Genomic DNA, 27,327 nt, shown 5'->3' with positions numbered 1-27,327 from the left:
CATCATGTGGGGACAGGGGGCTGTGATTAAAAATAAAATACAATTGGGCACAGACAAGGGTAAGAAGGTAGAGTCAACAATACATCACACGAAGCAGCCGCAACTGTCAGTAAGAGTGTCCATGATTGAGTCTTTGAATGAAGAGATGGTGATAAAACTGTCCGGTTTGAGTGTTTTTTTGCAGCTTGTTCCAGTCACTAGGTGCAACGAACTGAACAGAGGAGCGACCCAATGTCAATGTCAATGTCAATGTGCGGGGGTACAGGTTACACTTAGATGACCATGCTAAATGGTAACTGACAGCATAGCCCAGAACACCTGACATAAAATGCATGCATAAGTGGGCAAGTGTGTTTCAATGTCATGGAAAACCTGAGCGTGACAGGTGCAATCAAGATTCATATAGCTGTCCACTCTGTGTGTGTCAGACCAGACATAGCTTAGCGCTTAGCGGGTGGCTGAATCTTCCAAATTCCTCCCCACATGTGCAGTGATGTCAGATTTATAGTCAGATAAAAAGGTAACATTATGAAAAACTCTGAGGATTGGCTTTGAGCGATAGCAATAACCTTGCATGTAGCGGAACGATGATTTATGCACCATGGCTTGGGAGAGCAGTAATGTAAATGTGTATGGTAACTGGGCTACTGCTTCCTGACTGTAACATTGATGGGGCAGACTCAGAGAAAAGACTCAGAACTAAATTGCTTAATCTGTTTACCATTCTTTTTGGAGTTTATGGAAAAGAGCAAAAGACAGACAAACAGAGGCTGATATTTTGCCCTCATGTCATGCATTCACACACAGATTCATCTCTCACTTTAGAAGCCAAATGATACGCCTAATTTTCTGCGAGCACAGTTATTTTTAACTTCTCCAGCTGTCGGATAATATAGCTTGACTGTCAGAGCTGGTGTGCATGTTAAAATGTTGCAAACTCTTTTCAATTTACCGTTCTCTTTGAGCGAATTACAAAATGCACATTCCATTAGTTTGGCTGATTGACATTCCTTTTCCCTTATCAGAACCAAAGGGAGATTAAAAAGACAGTTGACTGGATGGAAATGGAGACTTCCAAAGAGCTGAATTTGGCTTTGCCTTGAAAAGTTCTCAGAAATCACTTGGGAGAATAGGCTCTGCTTATTAATTGGATAGAACAATGTCTTCACCAGACTATATTCTGTTCTGAATGATCAAGCATTCTAATATGCTATAAAGGCCTTTGTCCTTGCTATTCATTGCATTGTGATGTTCACAGATTTTTATAGTAGGTCCTCTACAGTTGCTCTTACATTGCTCTTACAGATCTTATTTAGCTTATTTTACACAAAGACAACAGGACAACATAAACATGTCCCTTACGGCCCTGGCTCTTTTAAATAGCAACAGAGGCTCTCAAACACTGGCTCTTTTAAAAAGTAAGTTATATAACATCCAGTCAAACTGTCATTAATCAATCCATCCAGTTGCATAGTGAAGTTGTGGCATCTAGGCCAAGGGGTCTAACTGATGTAATATAGATGGGCGCTAATGGATCCTGTAGCTCTAGCTCATCAGAAAATAATGTAAATCACAGGCCTCTGAGTGGGTGTGCAAGTAAGGCTACACCCACAGCCAGTGTCAAGCTAACAGCTACATTTACATGCCGTTGAATTGATTAAGTCATGGTAAGACGTTGGCTTATTATGTCCTTAGGACCATAACAAGGGTACATAACAGGGGGGTATAGAGCTAGCCCCCTCTCCATAGAGCTAGCTATAGAGTTAGCCTCCTCTCCATAGAGCTAGCTTCCTCTCCATAGAGCTAGCCTCCTCTCCATAGAGCTAGCTTCCTCTCCATAGAGCTAGCCTCCTCTCCAAAGAGCTAGCCTCCTCTCCACAGAGCTAGCTATAGAGCTAGCCTCTCCATAGAACTAGCCTTCTCTGCGTAGAGATAGCATCCTCTCTATAGAGCTAGCCTCCTTTCCATAAAGCTAGCCTCCTCTCCATAGAGCTAGCTATAGAGCTAGCTTCTCCATAAAGCTGACCTCTCCATAGAGCTAGCCTCCTCTCCATAGAGCTAGCCTCCTCTCCATAGAGACAGCTTTCTCTCCATAGAACTAGCATCTTTATAGAGCTAGCTTCTCGATAGAGCTAGCTATAGAGCTAGCCTCTCCATAGAGCTAGCCTCCTCTCTATAGAGCTAGCCGCTCCATAGAGCTAGCTAAAGAGCTAGCATTCTCTCCACACAGCACATCAACCAGCTATGCACGGAGCTCCAGTTAAAGCACGTCCCACTGTCCTAATAACCACCTGACCTGACCCTTATTGCTTGCCCAGTAAAAAGAACTGCAGCAGGTTATGTAACTGCAGCAGGCAGCAGGCATCTGGGGACTGGGTCTGTTCACTAGGCCTGGACTGTCACTCAATCAGCTGCCTGCATGGTCTGCCTGACTGGTCTCTGGAAATAAACCAGACCCTGACACACCATGACAGGGATTAGGCCTGAGCTGGCCATTCGAGTAAAACAAGATAAATACTAGTCTTAGCCACGACCCTGGGATTTCCACCCCTCAGCCACGGTGACCATACCTGGGCTCAGGTTTACCTTTGTAACAATGATGTCCTAACCTGTGTATCTAACAGTGAATTACGGTGGTTAGCAGACAGAAGATTTTCTGTGGATGTTCCATCAGAACCAAAAGCAGGCCAGGGCGGAGGGTTCCTGGAGCGCTAGTTCACCATGACAACAGGAATCCAAGACATTGTAACGTCATATGGCAAACCTTAATCCCTTACACTACACACACTATATATACAAATGTATGTGGACACCCCTTCAAATTAGTGGTTGCTGACAGTTGAATAAAATTTAGCACACAGCCATGCAACAAAAATTGGCAGTAGAATGGTCTTACTGAAGAGCTTAGTTACTTTTAACGTGGCACTGTCATTGGATGTCACCTTTCCAACAAGTCAGTTTATCAAATTTCTGCCCCAGTCAACTTTAAGTGCTGGTATTGTGAAGTGGAAACGTCTAAGAGCATTACAGGCTCACAGAAAGGGACTGCCAAGTACTGAAGCGCATAAAAACCATCTGTCCTCAATTGCAACACTAACTACCGAGTTCAAAACTTCCTCTGGAAGCAACGTCAGCAGAATAACTACTCATCGGGAGCTTCATGAAATGGGTTTCCATGGCTGAGCAGCCGCACACAAGCCTAAGATCACATGCGCAATGACAAGCATCAGCTGGTTTGGTGTAAAGCTTGCCACCACTGGTCCCTGGAGCAGAGGAAACGCGTTCTCTGTAGTGATGAATCACGCTTCACCATCTCGGAGTACGATGGACGAATCTGGGTTTGGCGGACGCCAGGAGAACGCTACCTGCCCCAATGCATAGTGCCAACTATAAAGTTTTGTGGAGGGGAATAATGGTCTGGGGCTGTTTTTCATGGTTCGGGCTACGCGCGTTTGTTCCACTGAAGGGCAAACTTGACACTACAGCATACAATGACATTCTAGACGTTTTTGTGCTTCCAACTTTGTGGCAACAGTCTGGGGAAGGCCCTTTCCTGTTTCAGAATGACAATGCCCCCGTGCACAAAGAGAGGTCCATACAGAAATGGTTTGTAGTCATCGGTGTGGAAGATCTTGACTGGCCTACACAGAGGCCTGACCTCAACCACATCAAACACTTTTGGGATGAATTGGAATGGTCGCTGCGAGCCGGGCCTAATCGCCCAACATCATTGCCCGACCTCACAAATGCTCTTGTGGATGAATGGAGCAAGTCCCCGCAGCAATGTTCCAACATCTAGTGGAAAGCCTTCCCAGATGAGTGAAGGCTGTTATAGCAGCAAAGGGGGGACCAACTCCATATTAATGCTCATTATTTTGGAATGAGATGTTTGACAAGCAAGTGTCCACATACGTTTGTTTGGTCATGTAGTGTAGAATACTTCTGAATTTCACAAGCAAATCTCGTCTTGGTACAGTTGGGCCAAAGTCAAGGCATATACTGTACTGTAAATGCATTACTTCATTGTTTGGATTCAGATCCTATGACCTCACATTAAAAGCATACTTTATGGCAATGATTGTGCCCCTTTTTATTGAGAGAGAATAAGAATCATGTGTTTGTGTTCATGAGGCACCAATCATGTTAATGCAAGGCATAAGTATGCCAAGAAGCTTTCGTAACAGTAGACCATTATTCTTGTTAAATCATATTTGAATGTTTGCTGTTAGCCAACAAGTTGGAATAGCCTTGCTTAGAAAACTTTTTCCTCTAACCAAAAGCTCATTGTACAGTATTTACTGAGACAATGGCATTGTATTTTCTACCTGTTTTTTAAAGATTTCAACACATTACAGCACATTACCAATTGGCCAGCTCTACCCCTGCATTGTTAATAAGCCTGCATATTGGCAGGATCTCCTTTCTCACCTCATATGGCAGCAAGTCAACACACTCAGGTGCCAATGGCTTATTACTCTTTAAGGGTTACATGAGTATGGACTAATGGCAGCGGAGAAGCTTTCATGATCCAATCCCCAGGGGAAACACGATCCACCGCTACAACTGTCTACATGCTCTTTTGGCCCCAGTGAGACCAGGCTTCTTGCTCAGCACAGCTCAATATGTAACATTAGACCCGTTATAACTCTAAATAAACCACAGTGATGAAGAGCAGGCAAGTCTCTTTCTTTCTCTGAAGAAAACACCATATCAATTACAGTCAGAGGCTGTACTGGTGGCATGACTGGCTCCCCGCCGTAAAAGAATACATGGCTCGGGGAGTTTTCGAGAAAGCCATTGCAATCCTTCTCCGTGCTAGTTAAATTACAGAGGAGATCGCGGCGGGGGACTCCTGCACTACTCCAAGTCGACGGCAACAATTCTCATGGTGTGTTTGTCAACATGGCTGCCTTGTGTAATTGGCATAATTGTCAGGTTAGAGCCGGGAACAAACGGGGCGTCCTCTTGGCGAGTGCAGGGCCGTGTCATTAAAGGGCCATCTTTCTGGAGGCGCATCTGGGGACATGTGTATGAGCATTTTCGAGAGACAGCTTGCTTGATAAAATGGCTGCCTCTTATCTCTGCTATACATATGCCTTCTCCATGACAGATTCTATGCCTCGTCACCGTGCGATTTGCCCAGATACATGACAACAGAAAAAAGTATGTAGTGCATACCATCTACCACTGTCAACATCCACATTGATGTGTGTGTGTATGTCTGTGTGTGTCTACATGTGTGTGTCTACATGTGTGTGTCTGCGTGTGTGTGTCTGCGTGTGTGTGTCTGCGTGTGTGTGTCTGCGTGTGTGTGTGTGTGTGTGTGTGTGTGTGTGTGTGTGTGTGTGTGTGTGTGTGTGTGTGTGTGTGTGTGTGTGTGTGTGTGTGTGTGTGTGTAGGTTACACTGTGTGTATGAGAGAACAAATACAGAAAGAGAGGGGGAGTTTTAATGACGTCCCTATAAAAAAAACCTTTGTGGTTACATTCAGTGGATAATATATGTCTTCTTACCCTGTCCTCCACAGCAAATTCGACAAAATGGTCAGCACAGAGAAATTGGCAACCCAAGAACGAGACTTGATTATTGCCATAGTCTGTAGTGAATACTTGATATAATAATGATATAGTATGTATAACTACCAAGATGAGGTGGGTCATGTTGGGATTTAATAATTTGTATCTTCACTGCTGGGTAGCGTAGCATGCTTATTAATCTGTCAACACTCTTATTAACAATGGTTGTTTATTTTCTCCAATTGCTCTTTTACTCCCAAAATGAACAAGATGGCTCCTTTGAGTTAAAGCTGTATCATTTGTTGGAGCAGAAAAGGCATTTATCTATTTATTTTCAATTTGAGGTAAGCTGCAGTCATGAAAGCAAAGTCACCAGTAAGGAGCAGATTATTCGAATTACTTAGCAGCTGTCGCACATGCAATTTGAACAGTTTGAGCACAGGATGTGTCAGAATACAATTCAAGTAGCAAGACAAAACTATTTTGCTCAAATGTTCAATCTCCACACACTGAGGCCCAGGTATGTCTGTCTCAAACCAGTCTAGCCAATGCAGCACTTCCTCTTGGGATATCCAGTGTACAGTACCAGATTGTGTTATATGACCTACAGTCATTTCACTGGAGCATGTTGACCAGCTGACAGATAGAGAACGAGCATAAAGCCAGACTAATGTTGACCAGTCACTGATCATAAGATCAGGTTTAGGCTACTAGCAGAATAAATAGATGAGGGAAAGTACTGAACGTCCAGTACTGGACTGTACTGCTGCAGTTCAGCCACAAAGACCAGCTCAATAGAAGCCCTAAGGATTTGGCCTTGGAAATGGAGACTGGAACTGGGATTTTTCCATCAAAACTATGTCTGAATTAGACCAATGACAGCATGTATGTGTCTCTGGGGTTTTCCTCTGCCATTTGCTTTGGTGCCTCAGTTTCTCTGACGGCCTTGTTTTTGGCTCTACTGCCATCAGATTACTGAACGGTGTCTCCAATCATTACTGCTCCCCAAAGAACAACAATGGGCTTACATCCATCACAGGCTCACATTAACCAGGCTCTCTTCTTAACAAACAGGCTTTTTCAAAAGAGCCACTCTCTCCTGGTGGCCAGGCAGCAGATCCATACTCTGATTCAGAATGCCAAGGAAATGGCTTGTGATGGGTTGGAATAAACACCTCCAGAATAGGATGTTGGACCTGGTGGACCTAAGACCACAATGCCCACCATTTTCACACAAAAGGGATGGCCCTCCCACATAGACTGTACTGGATGGAGCATTCACATACAACACCTCAGCATCTCTCCTATGCATATTGTATATGTTGCCAACCTACCAAGAGCATGGATAACTCTCCCAGTGAGACCTATTGGTGAGGTTACGTTCACAAAACCTTACAGTTCTTCCACACCTACACACAAGCAAACAAAGTGCAATGTAATGCATAATGCTGCCCAGAAATCCTGCCAGGAATGAGGAAAAGCAAAGCCTTATCCTTATTAAGCTCTCATTCCACTTCCCATCACAATTCCTCCTTTAATGCAGGAACAAAGTAGCTAGGCTCTGAGGGAACCTTAAAAACAGACAGCTGTCAGTCACTGCTACTCTGACTACGTATTCCCTATGTCAGAACCTGAGGAAGGGAAAATGTGCAATATTCTGATAATAATATTCTGTGCACATTACTGCAACTAAGGACAGGTCCCTACTGGCCAGAAGGAGGGGAAATGAGAACAGGTAAATATTGAATGGCCCTATGGCAAGAAATAATTGAGATTTCAGCGAGCTGAGATATTTAGCCCTGCTAATGAAGGCCCATGTTTAGGGAGCACCCAGGCAGAAGGGAGGGAAGGGAAGAAGGTGGAGGAGAGGAGGGGGAACCTCTCTGTGTTCAGACAGAAGGTATGTCCTGATAAGACCCTGTTACATAATACGGTGGTCAGTCTCAGACTCATTCTGCCTGTCTATGTTTGTTTAGACTGCAGCTTACTGTCCCTTATATATTTCTTTATACCCATTCACACACTCGGCATTGCCTGGACACATAGAGATGGCTTTACACTGTGTGTGAGGACTGGAGGGTGGGGGGAAACGTACCTATACATCAATATTCAGTCATGTAGATCTGAGTGAATCACCATTGACTGTTGTTACTAAACATGAGGAGGATTGTGGAACAGAGAGGTGGTCATCATCAAACTGAATGTTCATTAGGCTGCAAAAAAGAATAATCTTATGGAAGTTAATACAATATTCAGTCAAATGAATTGTCTTGTGGTCAACTTACCACTTACATGTTCAGTTAGAGTACTTGCGTCCAGAAGTTGCTGTTAACAAATGCTTGTAAACCTTTTGTATATGCAGCATTTCCCCCTGATGGATATGAAATGTTAAACATGTCATTAGGATTCACACGCATTCCCTTGCCAGACCTGCTCACAGACATCAGAACTGCACATTTTCCGGTTCGCCCAAGAAAACCAGCTGGTTGGTCTAGGAGGGAATGAATAGAAACAGGAGTCTGATTTGTCCAGATAACCTTGAACCCCTAAAGCTAGCTTCCTGTGAATGTTGCGCAGTTCAATCAGCCTCTTTTTACCCTGTTCATCTGAGCCTCGCTCTGTCCATCCGTCTGTCTGTCCGTTGCAGAGTAATAGCCTAGCTAGTCTAGTCTCTATTATGACCTACCATAACCACCAATCAGTATCCCAACCTGATTACCACACATTGTCAGTAAGCCATTCACTTTCCCTATAATGAAAAATGAACAAAAAATAAAAAATAAAACACAATGGTTTCAGAAGATAGATGAATTCCATTGAAAATGTATCTTGTAAAATCTTAATTTTCCATTGTGCAACATATTTTTTCAGAACAGCTCCTCTTTTAAATAATTAGCTCTATAGATAAGGGATTGTGGACACATCGTCAGGCATGCTAAAGAATAAAGCTCCTGACAGGACAATGACTCAGCAGAGATGTGAAATTACAATTAGCTAGGGTAAGCAGTTTAGCTTTGATAGTGATTTGACTGACTGGTATAGGGCTAGTCATGACTGATACATGTATAATCACAGACAAAGGTGCCCTCTCAACAAAGCAAAACATTCTACAGCATCTAGAATCAGCATACATATTTTTTTATTAAACTATCTATTTAGCTAGATGATGATATTCCTGACAAAAAAAAAGAGTCCTTACAGATGGAAAGTTTTCATTTATGCTACAGTATTTATGATGAGGAGAAGCTAATTGTGAGAATATGTGGGTCTGTTCTATGACAGGTCCATCATGAGAGCTGGCCTCCTGCTATTAAAAGAATCAGAGTGGAGATCTATCATTGGACGGGAGGGATGGAGCGACGGGGGTGGAGCGCTCACTGTTGCCTATCACAGCCTTAGCTGTGCACAGACACGCTCCGCCATCTTTCACCCAGCCGCACGCCTGCCCGCCCGCCCGCAGTGCCCGGCCAGTGCACGCCGCTGACAACACATCTATCTACTCCCCATAGGATCCTGCCTCTAAGGCCTGTTTAAGGGACGCAAAACCTAACAGCTTCTCTCACATACTGTATGCACACGCACACGCACACGCAACTGAACGTGAACACAGACACGCACAGCGTTCACTTGTCACATAATTAAATGCTTCATTTAAAATCAGGCTTTGATGATTTCTCTAGTAACACCTTGTCATGGCGCACGGCTAGGCTTGAGGGAGAGTGATAATTGCATCCCTGTAGAACGGCTGGTTGACTGGGAGGATATGCAGAGCAGTAGGGAATTACCACACAGCACAGGTCCACTGCTTCCTCCCTGCAAAACTCGCTGCTGCTGAAACACACTCACAAGACTCAGAGAGGGTATACATAAGGATGTAGTGTGTTTGTGTGTGTGTTCAAGCGAGAATTCCTGTGTGTTCCACGCATAAACACACAATTTAACAGGCTAATGTGTGAGCAGTATGTGTGACCACAGTTAAATGTGTTTCGTGATGTTTTCCACAACAAAGTACCACCTCCAATATCTGAGCCTCTAGGCATGATTTCATTCCAACCTGAAGATGCTGCATTTGTCTTCGAAAGGGAAGGAAGCAATGGATGGATGCAGCAGAACAGATGGAGATCCCAGAAACGTACTGGAATTATTAATGGCATGCTATGATCCCAAAATGACCTTCAGCAAATAGTCTCCAAGCACAGGAGTATACAGCGAGCCCTCCACACTCATATTGTATTTAGACAACAAACATGGGTCAATGGAGAAACACTGAGCTGTCATTACTGTACTTCAGACTCTAATCCAATCGGGTAGCTCTCTTCCGTTTCGCACAGAGGCGCTGCAGACATCAAATCACGTTAAACACAATCATATGTTCCAGGAATAGATTTGAGATTCATGCAGCAAACACACTAATTCCATAAAGCCCATTTTGTTTCCTCCACAAAGAGAGCCATACACTGAAATTAATCTGAAGAATGACTTTCCTGTAGTTAAAAAAAAAAAAAACTAATTTGAGGCTTGTATAGTTATTTGTAGTCACTCAAGGGATATGCTGTTGTGATATGAAATCTATCTTACGAGCATACATATATAACATCCACACCATTTCTGTTGCAATGGATAACATTCAGTGTACAATACAACCTAACTCTCCCTGGATTGCCTTGAAGTGATACTGGGCTAATAAAATAGATAATACAGCTTTTTCTGAGTTTCTACAAAAGGTGAAAGACAGTGAATAAATAATCAGATGCTGTATTTTACTCCAAAGTTGAATGTTTTGAATGTAATCATTGTAAAAGTATGATGCGGCACTGAACAGCAATATTACCAGGTAATTGTAACCGCTGTGCTGTAACTAATTGTGTAAGTTAATTTTTTCCTTTATGAGTACAATGGGGTTTGTTCAGTTCTTAAATTATATATCAGATTGCTTAGGAAACAAAGAATTTGTCCAGAAATATTTGCCTATAAAACATCTGCAGACCTAGGTTGTATGAAAAAGTACTAGCAGTAGTAGAGTTTTTATCAAATATTGCATGTTTTTCCAATGCTACATCTGAGGGAGAAATTTGTCAAACATATATTCTCACACTCTTCAAGAGTATAAGTGCACACATTATTTGAATTTTGTCTTTCCATCCATATACAGTGCCTTCAGAAAGTATTCATACCCCTTGACTTATTCCACATTTTGTTATGTTGCAGGCTGAATTCAAAATTAATGAAATAGATATTTTTTACACACAAATATTTTTTACACAAAAACATGTTTTTAGCAATTTTTGGAAATGTATTGAAAATTAAATACAGAAATGTACATAAGTATTCACACCCCTAATACTTCACAGAAGCACCTTTGGCAGCGATTACAGCTGTGAGTCTTTCTGGGTAAGTCACAAAGAGCTTTCCACATCTGAATTGTGCAACATTTACCCATTATTATTTTCTAAATTCTTCAAGCTCTGTCAAATTGGGTGTTGATCATTGCTAGACAACCATTTTTGGTATTGTCTTAGCTTTTCAAGTAGATTTAAGTTTAAATTCCAATTCAGCCACTCAGGAACATTGTGCCGATTTGGCCTTGTGTTTTAGGTAATTATGCTTGAGCGGTTAGGATGGACGCCTGTATCTTTGTAGTGACTGGGTGTACTGATTCACCATCCAAAGTGTAATTAATAACTTCACCATGCTCAAAGCATGCTCAAAGGGATATTCAACGTCTGCATTTTCTAAAATGTTACCAATACTGTAGGTGCCCTTCTTTGCAAGACATTGGAAACCCTCCCTGGTCTTTCTGGTTGAATCTGTGTTTGAAATTCACTGAATACTTTCTGAAGTCAACGTATATCTAGAACCTAAAATGAATCTTTGGCTGTCCCCATAGGGGAACTTTTGAGTACCAGGCAAACCCTTTTGAATCCAGGTAGAACCCTATTGTGTTCAATGTAGAACCCTTTCTCTACCTATAACAAAAAAGGGTGATCCTATGGGGACAGCCAAAGAACACATTTGGAACCCTTTTTTTCTAATAGTGTTCCCTGTTTAATTTCTATAGGAGATGCCAATGATATAAATAATATGAACAGAGACAATAGCTCAGTGTTTTTACTTAAGATTGCTCAAGCTTGGCAAAAAAACAAATCCCTCATGTATAAATTATAATAATCTCAGAACCAGAGAATCAAGAAACAACATTTTCCACTGTTAGATCAAAGACTAAAGCATCATATAATCAATGCCCATGAAATGTGTCAAAGATCAAAACAGAGTTCTCATGCCTGCATTGCCCTTTGAGGTGGTATCGTATCCCAAAGGTACTTTGCTTAAGATCATCAGTCTGTAGTACTGTAGTACACAGGTTGACCACTAAGACAATGCATGTTGTTTTAACGGTAAGTAATGGTACCAATTTAGAGACCAGTAAGGTTTGGGGATTATATTCTGCAAAATATGCAATTTCATGTAACTTGATATTGCACAAAATTCCAACAGGCAAGCAAGCAAGAAAGCAAATAATCAATCCCAGAAATGGAAATACAGCACACAAATGAATGAATTTCTTGATCTCAGACACACAGAGTCCATAAAATTACATGCCCCCCACCATACGAGCGTCAGATGCAAAGTGAACGCATCCTTCTCTCGATGTCTCTCACACTCAGCAACAAAAATACAGCCCCCCCTCTGTTTGTGTCTGGGAGGCTCTCCCTAGCCGTCTGTGGTTAGGGCTCTCACATGGAACATGTGTCTCTCTCATCACAGCAGTGGATCTGCTGAAACATTTCATTTACTAAAGGTAGCCGAGCACAGACGATAGCCATTTGTTCTGTGAGCACTGACGGTGTCTCATCTGCTCCTCTATTAACTTTAGTGTGAAGCACAGATACAGTCATCGCAGCATAGATATGCTATAAATTAGCTTTCAAGTGTGCAGGAATGTATGAACACATGAATGCATGAAGGTTCTTTCTCTCCCTGTGTGTGTGTGTGTGTGTGTGTGTGTGTGTGTGTGTGTGTGTGTGTGTGTGTGTGTGTGTGTGTGTGTGTGTGTGTGTGTGTGTGTGTGTGTGTGTGTGTGTGTGTGTGTGTGTGTGTGTGTGTGTGTGTGTGTGTGTGTGTGTGTGTGTGTGTGTGTGTGTGTGTGCGTGCGTGTGTGCGTGCGTGCGTGCGTGCGTGCGTGTGTGTGTAAGAGCAGATAAAGCTTGGTTGGGTATACATGTTTGTATATGCAAGAATGTATGTGTGTGTTTCCCAGCAATCATAAAGTACTGTATATTGCTCTGTTGAACCATGCATTAAGATATGTATAACAATAAACATATTGTATGTCTAGTAGATGACAGAGTGGACTCCATGGCTTTGATAATAATTGAGAACACTTTGGGCAGATTCCTTCTCAGTCGCCCTAAAGTTACACATGAAAGGCATTAATACAGCCACCAGTGCAGAGGAAACAGGACTAAACCATGCAGAGCTCCACTCCAACTATTTATAAAAACAAAACTTGAAGAAGACAGCGGCTGATTTGTAACTTTGTGACAGATCCCTTCAAGCAAGTAAAGCAGTCATGCCAGCTTTTCTGAAAAAAAAAATGGTTCACTGCTGAAAATATCAATTAAACAGCCAGAAAATTGTGCCTAATATAGAGTTCAAATAAAATTCTAAAACACAAGTTCTCTTGAACAGCAGAGGAGCAATTTATTTTAATTTATCTGATGCTTCTGTTCCCTGTATTGGTGTCTGGGAGCTCTGAAAATGAGCAAAGAGCTTTTTTCATATCTGGGATGAAGTACATTTTTCTGCCAAAATTGGTCTCCTCCTGTAAGAGGGTGATCATAAGCACATCCTGGGACTTTGAGCGAGGGGCTGTGCTGACGCTGCTGTTGTTCAGCAGGCTGGGCCGGGCTGGGCTGCAGCAGCCGCGAAGCCAGGCAGACAAGGACCTGCGCTCAGCACATGGAGCGCTCTCATCCTGAAACAAGAATAGCCCAGGGGAACCAAGACATCAACACCCCCCCAAAAACGACTTCAAAACAAAAACAAAACAACAACCCAAAAAGCCTCTCGAGCCAGCACTGGGTGATTGCCAGCTGCACTCTAGATTACCAGGCTCTGTGAGAGCCTTTTTGCAATCTCTCTGAGATGTAGAATCTTTAGCTCCTTACATTAATCAGTTCAGCTGGGAAGGGATGGATGGCGACATGCAAACCACTCAGCACGACGGGGAGGGAACTCATAATCAGCAATCAGATATTCTATGTAGCCATAGGGGGCGGGGTGAGGGCTCATCTCAGAAAGGTCAAGGGCTTCTCTACTGCCAGCCTACCACCACCCTCCCTCCCGCTCACTGAGACCTGACACACCCATATATTTTCTCTGTCAGATTCCTCCTGTGTTGGCCCCACTGCTCCACTCACTGTGGAGCAAATCAACTGGAATGTTTGTTTGATCTCATTTTAAGTGAACCAATACAATCTGTAGGGTCAAAGGATCACATTGGTTTGAATACATTTGCGCTTATTTACAAATTGAAAAAAAGTAGTCAATAAATTATTGGCTCACATAAAGTATTTTTTTCAATAGCATTATGCTCCTGAATATGCTATGTCTTTTGTTTTCAAACTAAGTTCATTGCACTGCATAACATCATTTAAATCCTTTCATCTTGTAATTAGTACTGAAGCAGCATTTATTTTATTTCTAACAAATATATGTGCATAAAAATCTAATCTAAGTGGCCTGTTAAAACAAGGCTGTTTTCCTTTGTTATTTATGACGATCATAATAAGATGCATGGAGAAGTAGTTCCTAAAGCCTGTAACCTTGAAAGAAAGTTTCACTCTGGGGCGTGCATGCGGCTCTATGAGGCATTCCTCCCTCCTCTGCTCCATTCTGCTGTGTTGTGGCAACACTATCCAGAGTCAGGACAGAGGCTCTCGGATGGGGAGGGCCCAGAGGTCACCGTTTCATTCTGGGGGTTTTGCCATTACTTACAGCGCCTCATAGTGCTGTGGAGTACTACTCCACCTGAGGTTGGTTGTGTTTCTCTATATGCTTAAGGACATTTATTTTATTTTTATTTTACCTTTACCTTTACTAGGCAAGTCAGTTAAGAACACATTCTTATTTTCAATGACGGCCTAGGAACATGCAGGTTCCTGGTCTAAATGATGCCATCCCACAAGTAGCCCTGAAGGCAGGGACATATAATCAATCTGCTTACACTGTTCCCTGCCTTTTGTACTAACATTGTGTCACGGTGACACAGTCTTGAGACGATCTTTGTTAAAATGTGGCTTTTCCCCTGCCAGTTTCCTGATTTAAGCTACGACTCATTCATCAGTCCTCATTCCTTCCCTGGATCCATTTATGAGCTATAGCAGTTCTCCATGGAGACGAGATGCATACCCCAGCATCTTTAACCTCTGACATGAGGTACCCCTGTCCCGCTTACCATGTTAATCTACTGTAGCTAGCTATAACATGCATGTAACATAATATAACATAACAGTGCTGAGTAGAACAGGGAGAGGGTGGTGTCAGCTCTATTCAGAAAGGGACTTGCTTATATCACTCTGAGGTCATTTACAGCCAACCCTTGAGATAGGAGATGTCAGGGTAAAAGAGCACACAAACAATGCTCCTCTTCTCTTCCAGCCTGCTAGCCTGCCTCTTCACACTTACAGTTGAAGTCGTACGTTTACATACACTTAGGTTGGAGTCATTAAAACTTGTTTTTCAACCACTCCACAAATTTCTTGTTATCAAACTACAGTTTCATCGTTCATCTGTACAAACAATAGTACGTAAGTATAAACACCATGGGACCACGCAGCCGTCATACCGCTCAGGAAGGAGACGCTTGGTGTGAAAAGTGCAAATCAATCCCAGAACAACAGCAAAGGACCTTCTGAAGATGGTGGAGGAAACATGTGCAAAAGTATCTATGTCCACAGTAAAACAAGTCCTATATTGACCTGAAAGCCGCTCAGCAAGAAAGAAGCCACTGCTCCAAAACTACCATAAAAGATCCAGACTACGGTTTGCAACTGCACATGTGGACAAAGATTGTACTTTTTGGAGAAATTCCTCTGGTCTGATGAAACAAAAATACAACTGTTTGGCCATAATGACCATCGTTGTGTTTGGAGGAAAAAGGGGGAGGCTTGCAAGCCGAAGAACACCATCCCAACCGTGAAGCACGGGGGTGGCAGCATCATGTTGTGGGGGTGCTTTGCTGCAGGAGGGAAAATGATGCGGATATATTGAAGCAACATCTCAAGACATCAATCAGGAAGTTAAAGCTTGGTCGCAAATGGGTCTTCAAAATGAACAATGACCCCAAGCTTACTTACAAAGTTGTGGCAAAACCTCTTGAAGCTAGGGGGCACTATTTTGATTTTTGGAAAAATAACGTGCCCAAAGTAAACGGCCTATTTCTCAGGACCAGATGCTAGAATATGCATATAATTGACAGCTTAGGATAGAAAACACTCTACAGTTTCCAAAACTGTAAAAATATTGTCTGTGAGTGTAACAGAACTGATATTGCAGGCGAAAGCCTAAGAAAAATCCAATCAGGAAGTGACTCATGTTTTGAAACCGTTGTGTTCCTATGCCCCCCTATTGGCCATTGAAAGGGATATCAACCAGATTCCCTTTTCTATGTATTCCCTAAGGTGTCTACAACATTTTGACGTAGTTTCACGCCTTTATGTTGAAGAATGAGCGTAAACGACTACATTGCGTAAGTGGCCAGCTGAGGGCACTCAGAGTGATTCTTGCGTAAAAGACAGAGGTATTTATTTTTCCTCTTGCTCCTACTGAAAAGCCAATTGTCCCGGTGTATATATTATCGAATAGATATTTGAAAAACACCTTGACGATTGATTATAAAAAAGTTTGCCATGTTTCTGTCAATATTATGGATACAATTTGGAATTTTTTGGGGCATTGTCGTGACAGCTATTTCCGATGGATTTCTCAACATAACGTGACCAACAAACGGAGGTATTTTGGGTATAAAAATAATCGTTATGGAACAAAAGGAACATTTGCTGTCTAACTGGGAGTCTTGTGAGTGAAAACATCCAAAGCTCATCAAAGGTAAACAAACAATTTGATTGCTTTTCTGATTTTCATGACCAAGCCTCCTGCTGCTAGCTGGACATAATGCTATGCTAGGCTATTGATAAATTTACACAAACGATTGTCTTGCTTTGGCTGTAAAGCATAATTTCAAAATCGAAGATGACAGGGTGATTAACAAAAGGCTAAGCTGTGTTTCACTATATTTCACTTGTGATTTCATGAATATTAATATTTTTTGACCGTTGCGCTATGCTAATTAGTGTAGTTGATGACAATTCTCCCGGATCCGGGATGGGTAGTTCCAAGAGGCTAAGGAAAACAAAGTCAAGGTATTGGAGTGGTCATCACAAAGCCCTGACTTCAAACCTATAGAAAATATGTGGTCAGAACTGAAAAAGCGTGTGCAAGCAAGGAGGCCTACAAACCTGACTCAGTTACACCAGCTCTGTCAGGAGGAATGGGTCAAAATTCACCCAAATTATTGTGGGAAGGTTGTGGAAGGCTACCCACAATGTTTGACCCAAGTTAAACAATTCAAAGGCAATGCTACCAAATACTAATTGAGTGTATGTAAACTTCTGACTCACTGGTAATGTGATGAAAGAAATAAAAGCTGAAATAAATCATTCTCTCTACTATTATTCTGACATTTCACATTCTAAAAATATAGTGGTGATCCTAACTGTCCTAAAACAGGGAATATTTAAGAGGGATTAAATGTCAGGAATTGTGCAAAACTGAGTTTAAATATATTTGGCAAAGGTGTATGTAAACTTCCGATTTCAACTGTACCTAGAGCGCAAATTTGATTACAGCTGAGAACTGAGCAGCTTGGCTTTTCAGAGAAAAGCAGGTCAACTGCGGGATGCTGTGAGATGATGACACCAACCTGATAGAGTCGGAGATAAGATATCTGACATGTAGGTGGAGAGACTAGAGAGGTCTGTCTCTTTAATGGGCTTGATTTACTGCAGCATTGGAGAGGAGCACAAAGGTAGCTACCAGGAGAAACAGCCAGACTGAACAGAGCAGGAGGCTCTGGGGAGAGATGCATTAACTGTCTGGAGTTCCTTACCTATACGTCTATATCATTCCCTCAGCTCTCCATCTCCCTCCCCCTCTCTCTCAGAGCACCTCCGATGCCAACACCTCTCTCCTTATGTGTCTTTATTCCTCAGCATTTGAGTCAGACAAAACGCAAAATCAATAATGCTTTTTCTCCCCCCCCATTTCCTCTTTGATGCTACTTCAAAAGGCCAGTGGACAGCCCTCGAGAGACCTGCGGAGAAAAAAGGCAATGCAATGAAGACACGCACAGAATAAAAGTACTCAGAAAACCTTTCCCTTCTTCAATCCGCTAAACCGCTGTCAACTTCTTGGCCCCGGCAGAAAGAGCTTGGGAGGGCACTGCAGGTGCAGGAGAGTGCCAGCAAAGAGGCACAGAGAAACACACCATGGATAAAATATCAGATCGATAACATATAGAACATAAAATTACATTGTGTTGAAATTATATCCATTGTGAAAGTGTAGGCATATCATGGAAATAGTGTAATGTACAGCCAGACAATAGGGCAAGGGACACTGAGACCACAGATAAACACTGATCCTGCATACAAAGCTGTCCCTTTCCAAAGGCCCTTTGAAGACTGACAGTAACAGCACGATAATCCCCTCTCTACTCTTAGTGCACAATCCATTGGGTACTCTCAATACACTCCTCTAATCTCTCTCCCTTCCTCTCTCCCTCTCTATCTGTCCCTCTCTCTCCGTATTTCCCTTCCTATCTCTGCCTTTATCTATCAAAGATGAAAAACAATTCTTCATCTACATTCCTGTGTAAAATAATACATTTCTCCTCCATATTTCAATGTTGCAGTGGAGTGATTTGGTCGTGGCAGCAGGACCTGGTGGACCAGTGCTGAGTGTGTTATGAGGTATGCTGAAGGAGGGAGTATTATAGCACTATTGTACAGTAGGCACTAATAAATGCTGTAGGATGGGAAGACACTTCAAAGCATCCATATGAGTGTGCACTTAAAAACAGAAAAAGCAGGAAATGAGCCACAACTAAGACAGGATAGTGTGATCCGATACAATCTCAAGTCAGTGAGTGTGACTGGCACCCAGTTGCTTTGCCAAGCTGTCAGGCATCCGCAAGTGCTAGGGTGGAGGCCTGGACATATCAGTGCACAGTATAGCCATAGCCACAGCCATAGAAGGCAGGGTACAAGGTACAGGGTAGGAGCATCGGTGCTGGGTTCTGCCCTGGCTGTGTCAGGCTTAGTCTCCTTCTTGCAGTCTCCTCTCTCACTCCAGACTACACGTCCCTGTCCTCGGAGCCTCTCTGGAGCTAAATCAAAAATCCATGCTCTCAATGGGCAGTCAATATTTCATTAACCAGTCCGTCTACACGCAGCCAGGACGTGTCACAAAGCACGCTCCAGACAGCGCCACAACTCACACACTAATAACCTGTGGAAATGCCACTCCGCTTCCTTAACAAAGACACTGTGCAGGGACAGATCTGAGCATACCTGGCTCCAAAACACACCACATCTCTGTCAAAGAAACGGCTGTTAGCATTAGTAATAATAAACAAATGGGCAATTTAATAGAATAAGATACAAAATTATGTGAAAATTCTTATTTTGATTTAGAAAATGTTTAGGATTTGATTTTTACGAAATTTCAGATGAAATGATGTTCATTTTTGTTGATCTGATATGAATACAAAACGGGATCTTGTAACAAACATCCTTACCTGGTAACTCTTATTTGTAATCCTCGCTGGCGGGCTAAAATCTGCCTTCCCCTTAATCTGTGGTGATTTTTGCCTGGCTTTCAGTGTCCTCAGTCCCTAACTGGATAATAGCCAATCTTGTTAACCTCTGCTGTGATGTGGGAAGCCTTGCAGCACGCAGGCGCTAGTCAAGAGCACTTCACCCGCTTGCTGATAGGAAGAGACAAAGAGCACCAAACCTACAGCAATTATTTACTGCCTTGTTAACGTACCCTTAAACCACCCATCACATGGAATTTAGCTGTATGTTGTCTCCATCCCCTGAACATTATTTACAATCTAGTAGACACTTGTGGTAAATCACATAGTTATGCGCTGCCTGTATGCAACACAACAGCTTGGTATTGGAACGATCCGTTTGGAGTGGTTTCAAAAAGCACTGCTACGTCCCTCTACATTAATGCTCTTGATGAAGGGTTAATTTTAATGTAGATGAAATGCACTTATTTCTTTCTGTCTTTTGGTACATCAAACGTCTTTCTTTAATTATGTAATTAATATTTGGAATTTTCATCTTAATTGTGTTGAGTAGGCTAGCTAATTTGCATGGGGTAATGAGAGGGATGTTTCCATTACAGGTAATTAGGTACTTGAGAGGCAGTGGTGTCGTTGTAAGTCTGGCGAGAGAGAGAGAGAGAGAGAGAGAGAGAGAGAGAGGCAGTGGTGTCGTTGTGTCGTTGTGAGTCTGGCAAGAGAGAGAGAGAGAGAGAGAGAGAGAGAGAGATACAGAGGGATGTTTCCATTACAGGTAATTAGGTACTTGAGAGGCAGTGGTGTCGTTGTGAGTCTGGCGAGAGAGAGAGAGAGAGAGAGAGAGAGAGAGAGAGAGAGAGAGAGAGAGAGAGGCAGTGGTGTCGTTGTGTCGTTGTGAGTCTGGCGAGAGAGAGAGAGAGAGAGAGAGAGAGAGAGAGAGATAGAGAGAGAAAGCAAGAGAGAGAGAGAGACCATGACCATGACCATATCTCTGTTGGAAGGTTGCGACGTTTAAAACACATTCATCTCTTGTATAACAAATGTCAATACACAACTCCTATATCTTAGCCATCAAACAGATATCTGTTTGGAAAGGCTTCAAATTCTCGAAAAATCTATTCCAGCTCATTTATGTATTGTGATGAGATAAATTGAACTGAATAATGACACTATTGGTGTATGGATTCATTTTAGACCTGCCCTTATAAAGTAATACAAACACATTGACTCAATGCAAGACCTGCCCTTACAAAGTAATACATATATATTGACTCAATGCCGACCTGCCCTTATAAAGTAATAAATAGATATTGCATCAATGCAGACCTGCCCTTATAAAATAATACATACATATTGACTCAATGCAGACCTGCCCTTATAAAGTGAAGAATACATATTGACTCAATGCAGACCTGCCCTTATAAAGTAATATACATATTGACTCAATGCCGACCTGTCCCTATAAAGTAATAAATAGATATTGACTCAATGCAGACCTGCCCTTATAAAATAATACATACATATTGACTCAATGTAGACCTGCCCTTATAAAGTGAAGAATACATATTGACTCAATGCAGACCTGCCCTTATAAAGTGAAGAATACATATTGACTCAATGCAGACCTGCCCTTATAAAGTAATACATACATATTGACTCAATGCCGACATGTCCTTATAAAGTAATACATACATATTGACTCAATGCAGACCTGCCCTTATAACGTAATACATACATATTGACTCAATGCCGACCTGCCCTTATAAAGTAATAAATAGATATTGACTCAATGCAGACCTGCCCTTATAAAATAATACATACATATTGACTCAATGCAGACCTGCCCTTAAAAAGTGAAGAATACATATTGACTCAATGCCGACATTTCCTTATAAAGTAATACATACATATTGACTCAATGCAGACTTGCCCTTATGAAGTAATAAATACATATTGACTCAATGCAGACCTGCCCTTATAAAGTAATATACATATTGACTCAATGCCGACCTGTCCCTATAAAGTAATAAATAGATATTGACTCAATGCAGACCTGCCCTTATAAAATAATACATACATATTGACTCAATGTAGACCTGCCCTTATAAAGTGAAGAATACATATTGACTCAATGCAGACCTGCCCTTATAAAGTGAAGAATACATATTGACTCAATGCAGACCTGCCCTTATAAAGTAATACATACATATTGACTCAATGCCGACATGTCCTTATAAAGTAATACATACATATTGACTCAATGCAGACCTGCCCTTATAACGTAATACATACATATTGACTCAATGCCGACCTGCCCTTATAAAGTAATAAATAGATATTGACTCAATGCAGACCTGCCCTTATAAAATAATACATACATATTGACTCAATGCAGACCTGCCCTTAAAAAGTGAAGAATACATATTGACTCAATGCCGACATTTCCTTATAAAGTAATACATACATATTGACTCAATGCAGACTTGCCCTTATGAAGTAATAAATACATATTGACTCAATGCAGACCTGCCCTTATAAAGTAATACATACATATTGACTCAATGCAGACCTGCCCTTATAAAGTAATACATACATATTGACTCAATGCAGACCTGCCCTTATAAAGTAATACATACATATTGACTCAATGCAGACCTGCCCTTAAAAAGTAATACATACATATTGACTCAATGCAGACCTGCCCTTATAACGTAATACATACATATTGACTCAATGCCGACCTGCCCTTATAAAGTAATAAATAGATATTGACTCAATGCAGACCTGCCCTTATAAAATAATACATACATATTGACTCAATGCAGACCTGCCCTTAAAAAGTGAAGAATACATATTGACTCAATGCCGACTTGCCCTTATAAAGTAATACATACATATTGACTCAATGCAGACTTGCCCTTATGAAGTAATAAATACATATTGACTCAATGCAGACCTGCCCTTATAAAGTAATACATACATATTGACTCAATGCAGACCTGCCCTTATAAAGTAATACATACATATTGACTCAATGCAGACCTGCCCTTATAAAGTAATACATACATATTGACTCAATGCAGACCTGCCCTTAAAAAGTAATAAATACATATTGACTCAATGCAGACCTGCCCTTAAAAAGTAATAAATACATATTGACTCAATACCGACCTGCCCTTATAAAGTAATAAATAGATGTTGACTCAATGCAAGACCTGCCCTTACAAAGTAATACATACATATTGACTCAATGCCGACCTGCCCTTATAAAGTAATAAATAGATATTGACTCAATGCAGACCTGCCCTTATAAAATAATACATACATATTGACTCAATGCAGACCTGCCCTTATAAAGTGAAGAATACGTATTGACTCAATGCAGACCTGCCCTTATAAAGTGAAGAATACATATTTACTCAATGCAGACCTGCCCTTATAAAGTAATACATACATATTGACTCAATGCAGACCTGCCCTTATAAAGTAATACATACATATTGACTCAATGCCGACCTGCCCTTATAAAGTAATAAATAGATATTGACTCAATGCAGACCTGCCCTTATAAAATAATACATACATATTGACTCAATGCAGACCTGCCCTTAAAAAGTGAAGAATACATATTGACTCAATGCCGACATTTCCTTATAAAGTAATACATACATATTGACTCAATGCAGACTTGCCCCTATGAAGTAATAAATACATATTGACTCAATGCCGACTTGCCCTTATAAAGTAATACATAGATATTGACTCAATGCAGACCTGCCCTTATAAAGTAATACATGCATATTGACTCAATGCAGACCTGCCCTTATAAAGTAATACATACATATTGACTCAATGCAGACCTGCCCTTATAAAGTAATACATACATATTGACTCAATGCAGACCTGCCCTTATAAAGTAATAAATACATATTGACTCAATGCCGACATGTCCTTATAAAGTAATACATACATATTGACTCAATGCAGACCTGCCCTTATAAAGTAATACATAGATATTGACTCAATGCAGACTTGCCCTTATAAAGAAATAAATACATATTGCCTCAATGCAGACTTGCCCTTATAAAGTAATACATACATATTGACTCAATGCAGACTTGCCCTTATGAAGTAATAAATACATATTGACTCAATGCCGACTTGCCCTTATAAAGTAATACATACATATTGACTCAATGCAGACTTGCCCTTATGAAGTAATAAATACATATTGACTCAATGCAGACCTGCCCTTATAAAGTGATACATAGATATTGACTCAATGCAGACCTGCCCTTATAAAGTAATACATACATATTGACTCAATGCAGACCTGCCCTTATAAAGTAATACATACATATTGACTCAATGCAGACCTGCCCTTATAAAGTAATACATACATATTGACTCAATGCAGACCTGCCCTTATAAAGTAATACATATATATTGACTCAATGCAGACTTGCCCTTATAAAGAAATAAATACATATTGCCTCAATGCAGACCTGCCCTTATAAAGTAATAAATACATATTGACTCAATGCCGACATGTCCTTATAAAGTAATACATACATATTGACTCAATGCAAGACCTGCCCTTATAAAGTAATACATAGATGTTATGAACTTGAGTGAAGACCCAAAAGCGGTTTTAACAGAAAACAGAGTTCTTTAATGAAAATACAGGAATGGCATAAATCCTCTTCCAACGTTGTCAGCGGAACAAAAAGAACGTTAGTATAGTGCAGGATGCTCCTGCCAGGCAGACTCCGACAGGACAGGACAAGGTGGAAGCAAACGAGACGACAGCTTGCTTCTGGCATCAAAAAACACAAACAAGAATCAGACACTGAAAGTAGCAGGAACAGAGAAAGAAATAGAGACCTAATCAGAGGGGGAAGAGAGAACAGGTGTGAAAGAGTGAATGAGCTAGTTAGAGGAAATGTAGAACAGCTGAAGAATGAGAGACAGAGAAGGTAACCTAAAAAGACCAGCAGAGAGAGAGAATGAAGAGAAAGGACAGGAACAGACATAACAAGACATGACACATAGATATTGACTCAATGCAGACTTGCCCTTATAAAGAAATAAATACATATTGCCTCAATGCAGACCTGCCCTTATAAAATAATACATACATATTGACTCAATGCAGACCTGCCCTTATAAAGTAATACATACATATTGACTCAATGCCGACCTGCCCTTATAAAGTAATACATATATATTGACTCAATGCAGACCTGCCCTTATAAAGTAATACATACATATTGACTCAATGCCGACCTGCCCTTATAATGTAATAAATACATATTGACTCAATGCCGACCTGCCCTTATGAAGTAATAAATACAAATTGACTCTGCCCTTACACAAGTCCTATATCTTAGCCATCAAACAGATATCTGTTTGGAAAGGCTTCAAATTCTCGAAAAATCTATTCCAGCTCATTTATGTATTGTGATGAGATAAATTGAACTGAATAATGACACTATTGGTGTATGGATTCATTTTAGACCTGCCCTTATAAAGTAATACAAACACATTGACTCAATACCGACCTGCCCTTATAAAGTAATAAATACATATTGACTCAATGCAGACCTGCCCTTAAAAAAAGTAATACATACATATTGACTCAATACCGACCTGCCCTTATAAAGTAATACATACATATTGACTCAATGCAGACCTGCCCTTATAAAGTAATACATACATATTGACTCAATGCTGACCTGCCCTTATAAAGTAATACATACATATTGACTCAACGCAGACCTGCCCTTATAAAGTAATACATACATATTGACTTAATGCAGACTTGCCCTTATGAAGTAATAAATACATATTGACTCAATGCCAACCTGCCTTTATACAGTAATAAATACGTCTTGAATAATAACGGAAGTTGCATCTAAAAATAGAAAAGGGAAAAAAATAGATTGGATTTTGGACAGTCACACCCAGAAATAAATACACATTTCCCCATTTTCTATACTCAAGATAAAAGTCTATAAAAAAGGGCATTGGGTCATAGTGCTGATTTTTCATAATTGCCTCAGGGTCACACGTCACTCTCCCATAATTTCCCACAATGCTCACACATCGCTGTCAACTATGTAATCTCACTTTATCACAAGATTCTCACAAATTGTGATCAAGTGCATATTCAAATAATTGTCACACAATTCTGCCTCCCTGTACAGAGGTGGTCAAGATCATATTCTCAGAATTCAAGTCTCAAATGTATTCATGTCTGTAAATATGAAATAAGAACGTGGTGGAAAATGCACAAATATGTTTCCACACACTGTATGTATTAGACATGCACTGAGTGGTAAGGATATAGCAATGCAGACAGTGAGTCAGAAGGGCAAAGAACAGAGGCATCAGAAGCACTACTAATGTTAGGATCCAATTGCTGTTTTCCTTTCCTGCAACTTCCCATCTAATACACAGTGACAGCTGCCTGTGCTTCATGTGACTATTTTCTGTGTGTGTGTGTGTGTGTGTGTGGGGGGGGGGGTATGCATGTGTGTAAATGCAAGAAAGAGTGTGTGTGTGTGTGTGTGTGTGTGTGTGTGTGTGTGTGTGTGTGTGTGTGTGTGTGTGTGTGTGTGTGTGTGTGTGTGTGTGTGTGATAGGGGGTGGGGAGGGGGATGACTGGGATTATGCATGCAGGATCATGACACTGAGACTGGGAGAAAAACCCAGCCTTGCTCCCATGGCCATGCATGTATACCCTACTACCCAACAAATAGGTCAGTGGAACACAACTCACAGGCACACACCAGTATCAACTCAAAGAATCCCAGTCGGCCAGTGGAGCCAGCCAGTGCCTTGTCACCTTGTCTGAGACCCACATTCAACACTGCCAGTCTACCACGCAATTCAACCCTTCGAACAGACAGACACATCCTCTGGACTGGAACAACCAGATTAAGAGCCAAGGAGAAGAAACTGCGACAGAAACACCTGAACCCCCTCGTCCTCCCTCCCTCGTCACTCCAGGACTTCCTCTCCTCTCACCTCGTCCACTCCCCTATGTCTACCCCCCCATAATTTGAAACTGTTTCAAGAGCTTGAGGGCTGTATTTCACATCAAACAGAGATCAGTATGGCACACTGGCTGTTATTTCTTATACACACACACACCAGCACAGAGAGTAACAATCCTATTCACTTTAGAGAAACATCCAAACATCCCATTACACATGTCTTATCATCCGTTTAGAATTTCAAACTTAATTTCCTTCCAGAATAGGAAATAAAAAATAGCTGCTCCTGGAGGAAAATATATATTTCAACAGCTTAATTCCCTGGTAATAAACACATTCAGAGGCAGTTACTCTCTACCTCTCTCTCTCTCTCTCTCTCTCTCTCTCTCTCCCTCCCTCTCTCTCTCCCTCCCACTCTCTTACACTCTTTTCTTACAAGCGGTTGAAATTGAGTTGGCAGGCAGTGAATAGAGAGAAGCTTCACTTCCCTATGTGTTACTCTGGCTGCCTATTGCACCGTGGAAACAGCATGCATGCATTCTGCTCTTACCTTTCATAGCTGAAATCACAAAATACATCATTAAGCTCCGAGTCCATAAGAGAGCACTATCACCAGCTCAAAGCCCTCCACTGCTGTCTCAGCAGCAGCTGGCCAGCACAGCTCTGTCTCTCTGCCTCCGAGCATGACCACACGAGAATCCATGTGACTGTGACATCAGCGCTAATGTCTGCCTGCTCCCCGCCCCCTGCCTTTGATTGGCACAGCAGGCAGCCAGTGGGGGCGCTGACAGCTCAGGCAGGGAACCTGGCCCCTTTCCCACTGATTGCAGTACTGAGGCTTGTCTGAGGGCTCGATAGGCACAGCACACTCTTACTATCTTGTCTTGCTTATCTTTTAGTGCCGGATAAAGTCATAACAGTAGCTCTGCCAGACATTTTTTCAA

General features: G+C 41.4%; 1 protein-coding gene across 1 annotated transcript in view; it reads right to left on the bottom strand.

Annotated features, from left to right (window-relative positions):
• Nucleotides 1-27,050, bottom strand: part of LOC135524389 (nuclear receptor ROR-alpha A-like) — a 60,733-nt gene extending 33,683 nt beyond the window's left edge. The window contains exon 1 of the mRNA XM_064951884.1: nt 26,934-27,050. Within this exon, the coding sequence (XP_064807956.1) occupies nt 26,934-26,964 (31 nt within the window). The 5' untranslated portion in view covers nt 26,965-27,050. The remainder of the gene's footprint in view (nt 1-26,933) is intronic.
• Nucleotides 27,051-27,327: the final 277 nt, after the last annotated feature.

Source organism: Oncorhynchus masou, chromosome 31, assembly GCF_036934945.1.
Source record: "Oncorhynchus masou masou isolate Uvic2021 chromosome 31, UVic_Omas_1.1, whole genome shotgun sequence".
Lineage (NCBI taxonomy): Eukaryota > Metazoa > Chordata > Actinopteri > Salmoniformes > Salmonidae > Oncorhynchus > Oncorhynchus masou.
The sequence above is the reverse complement of the archived record's forward strand: the minus strand, read 5'-3'. Positions and strand labels throughout refer to the sequence as shown.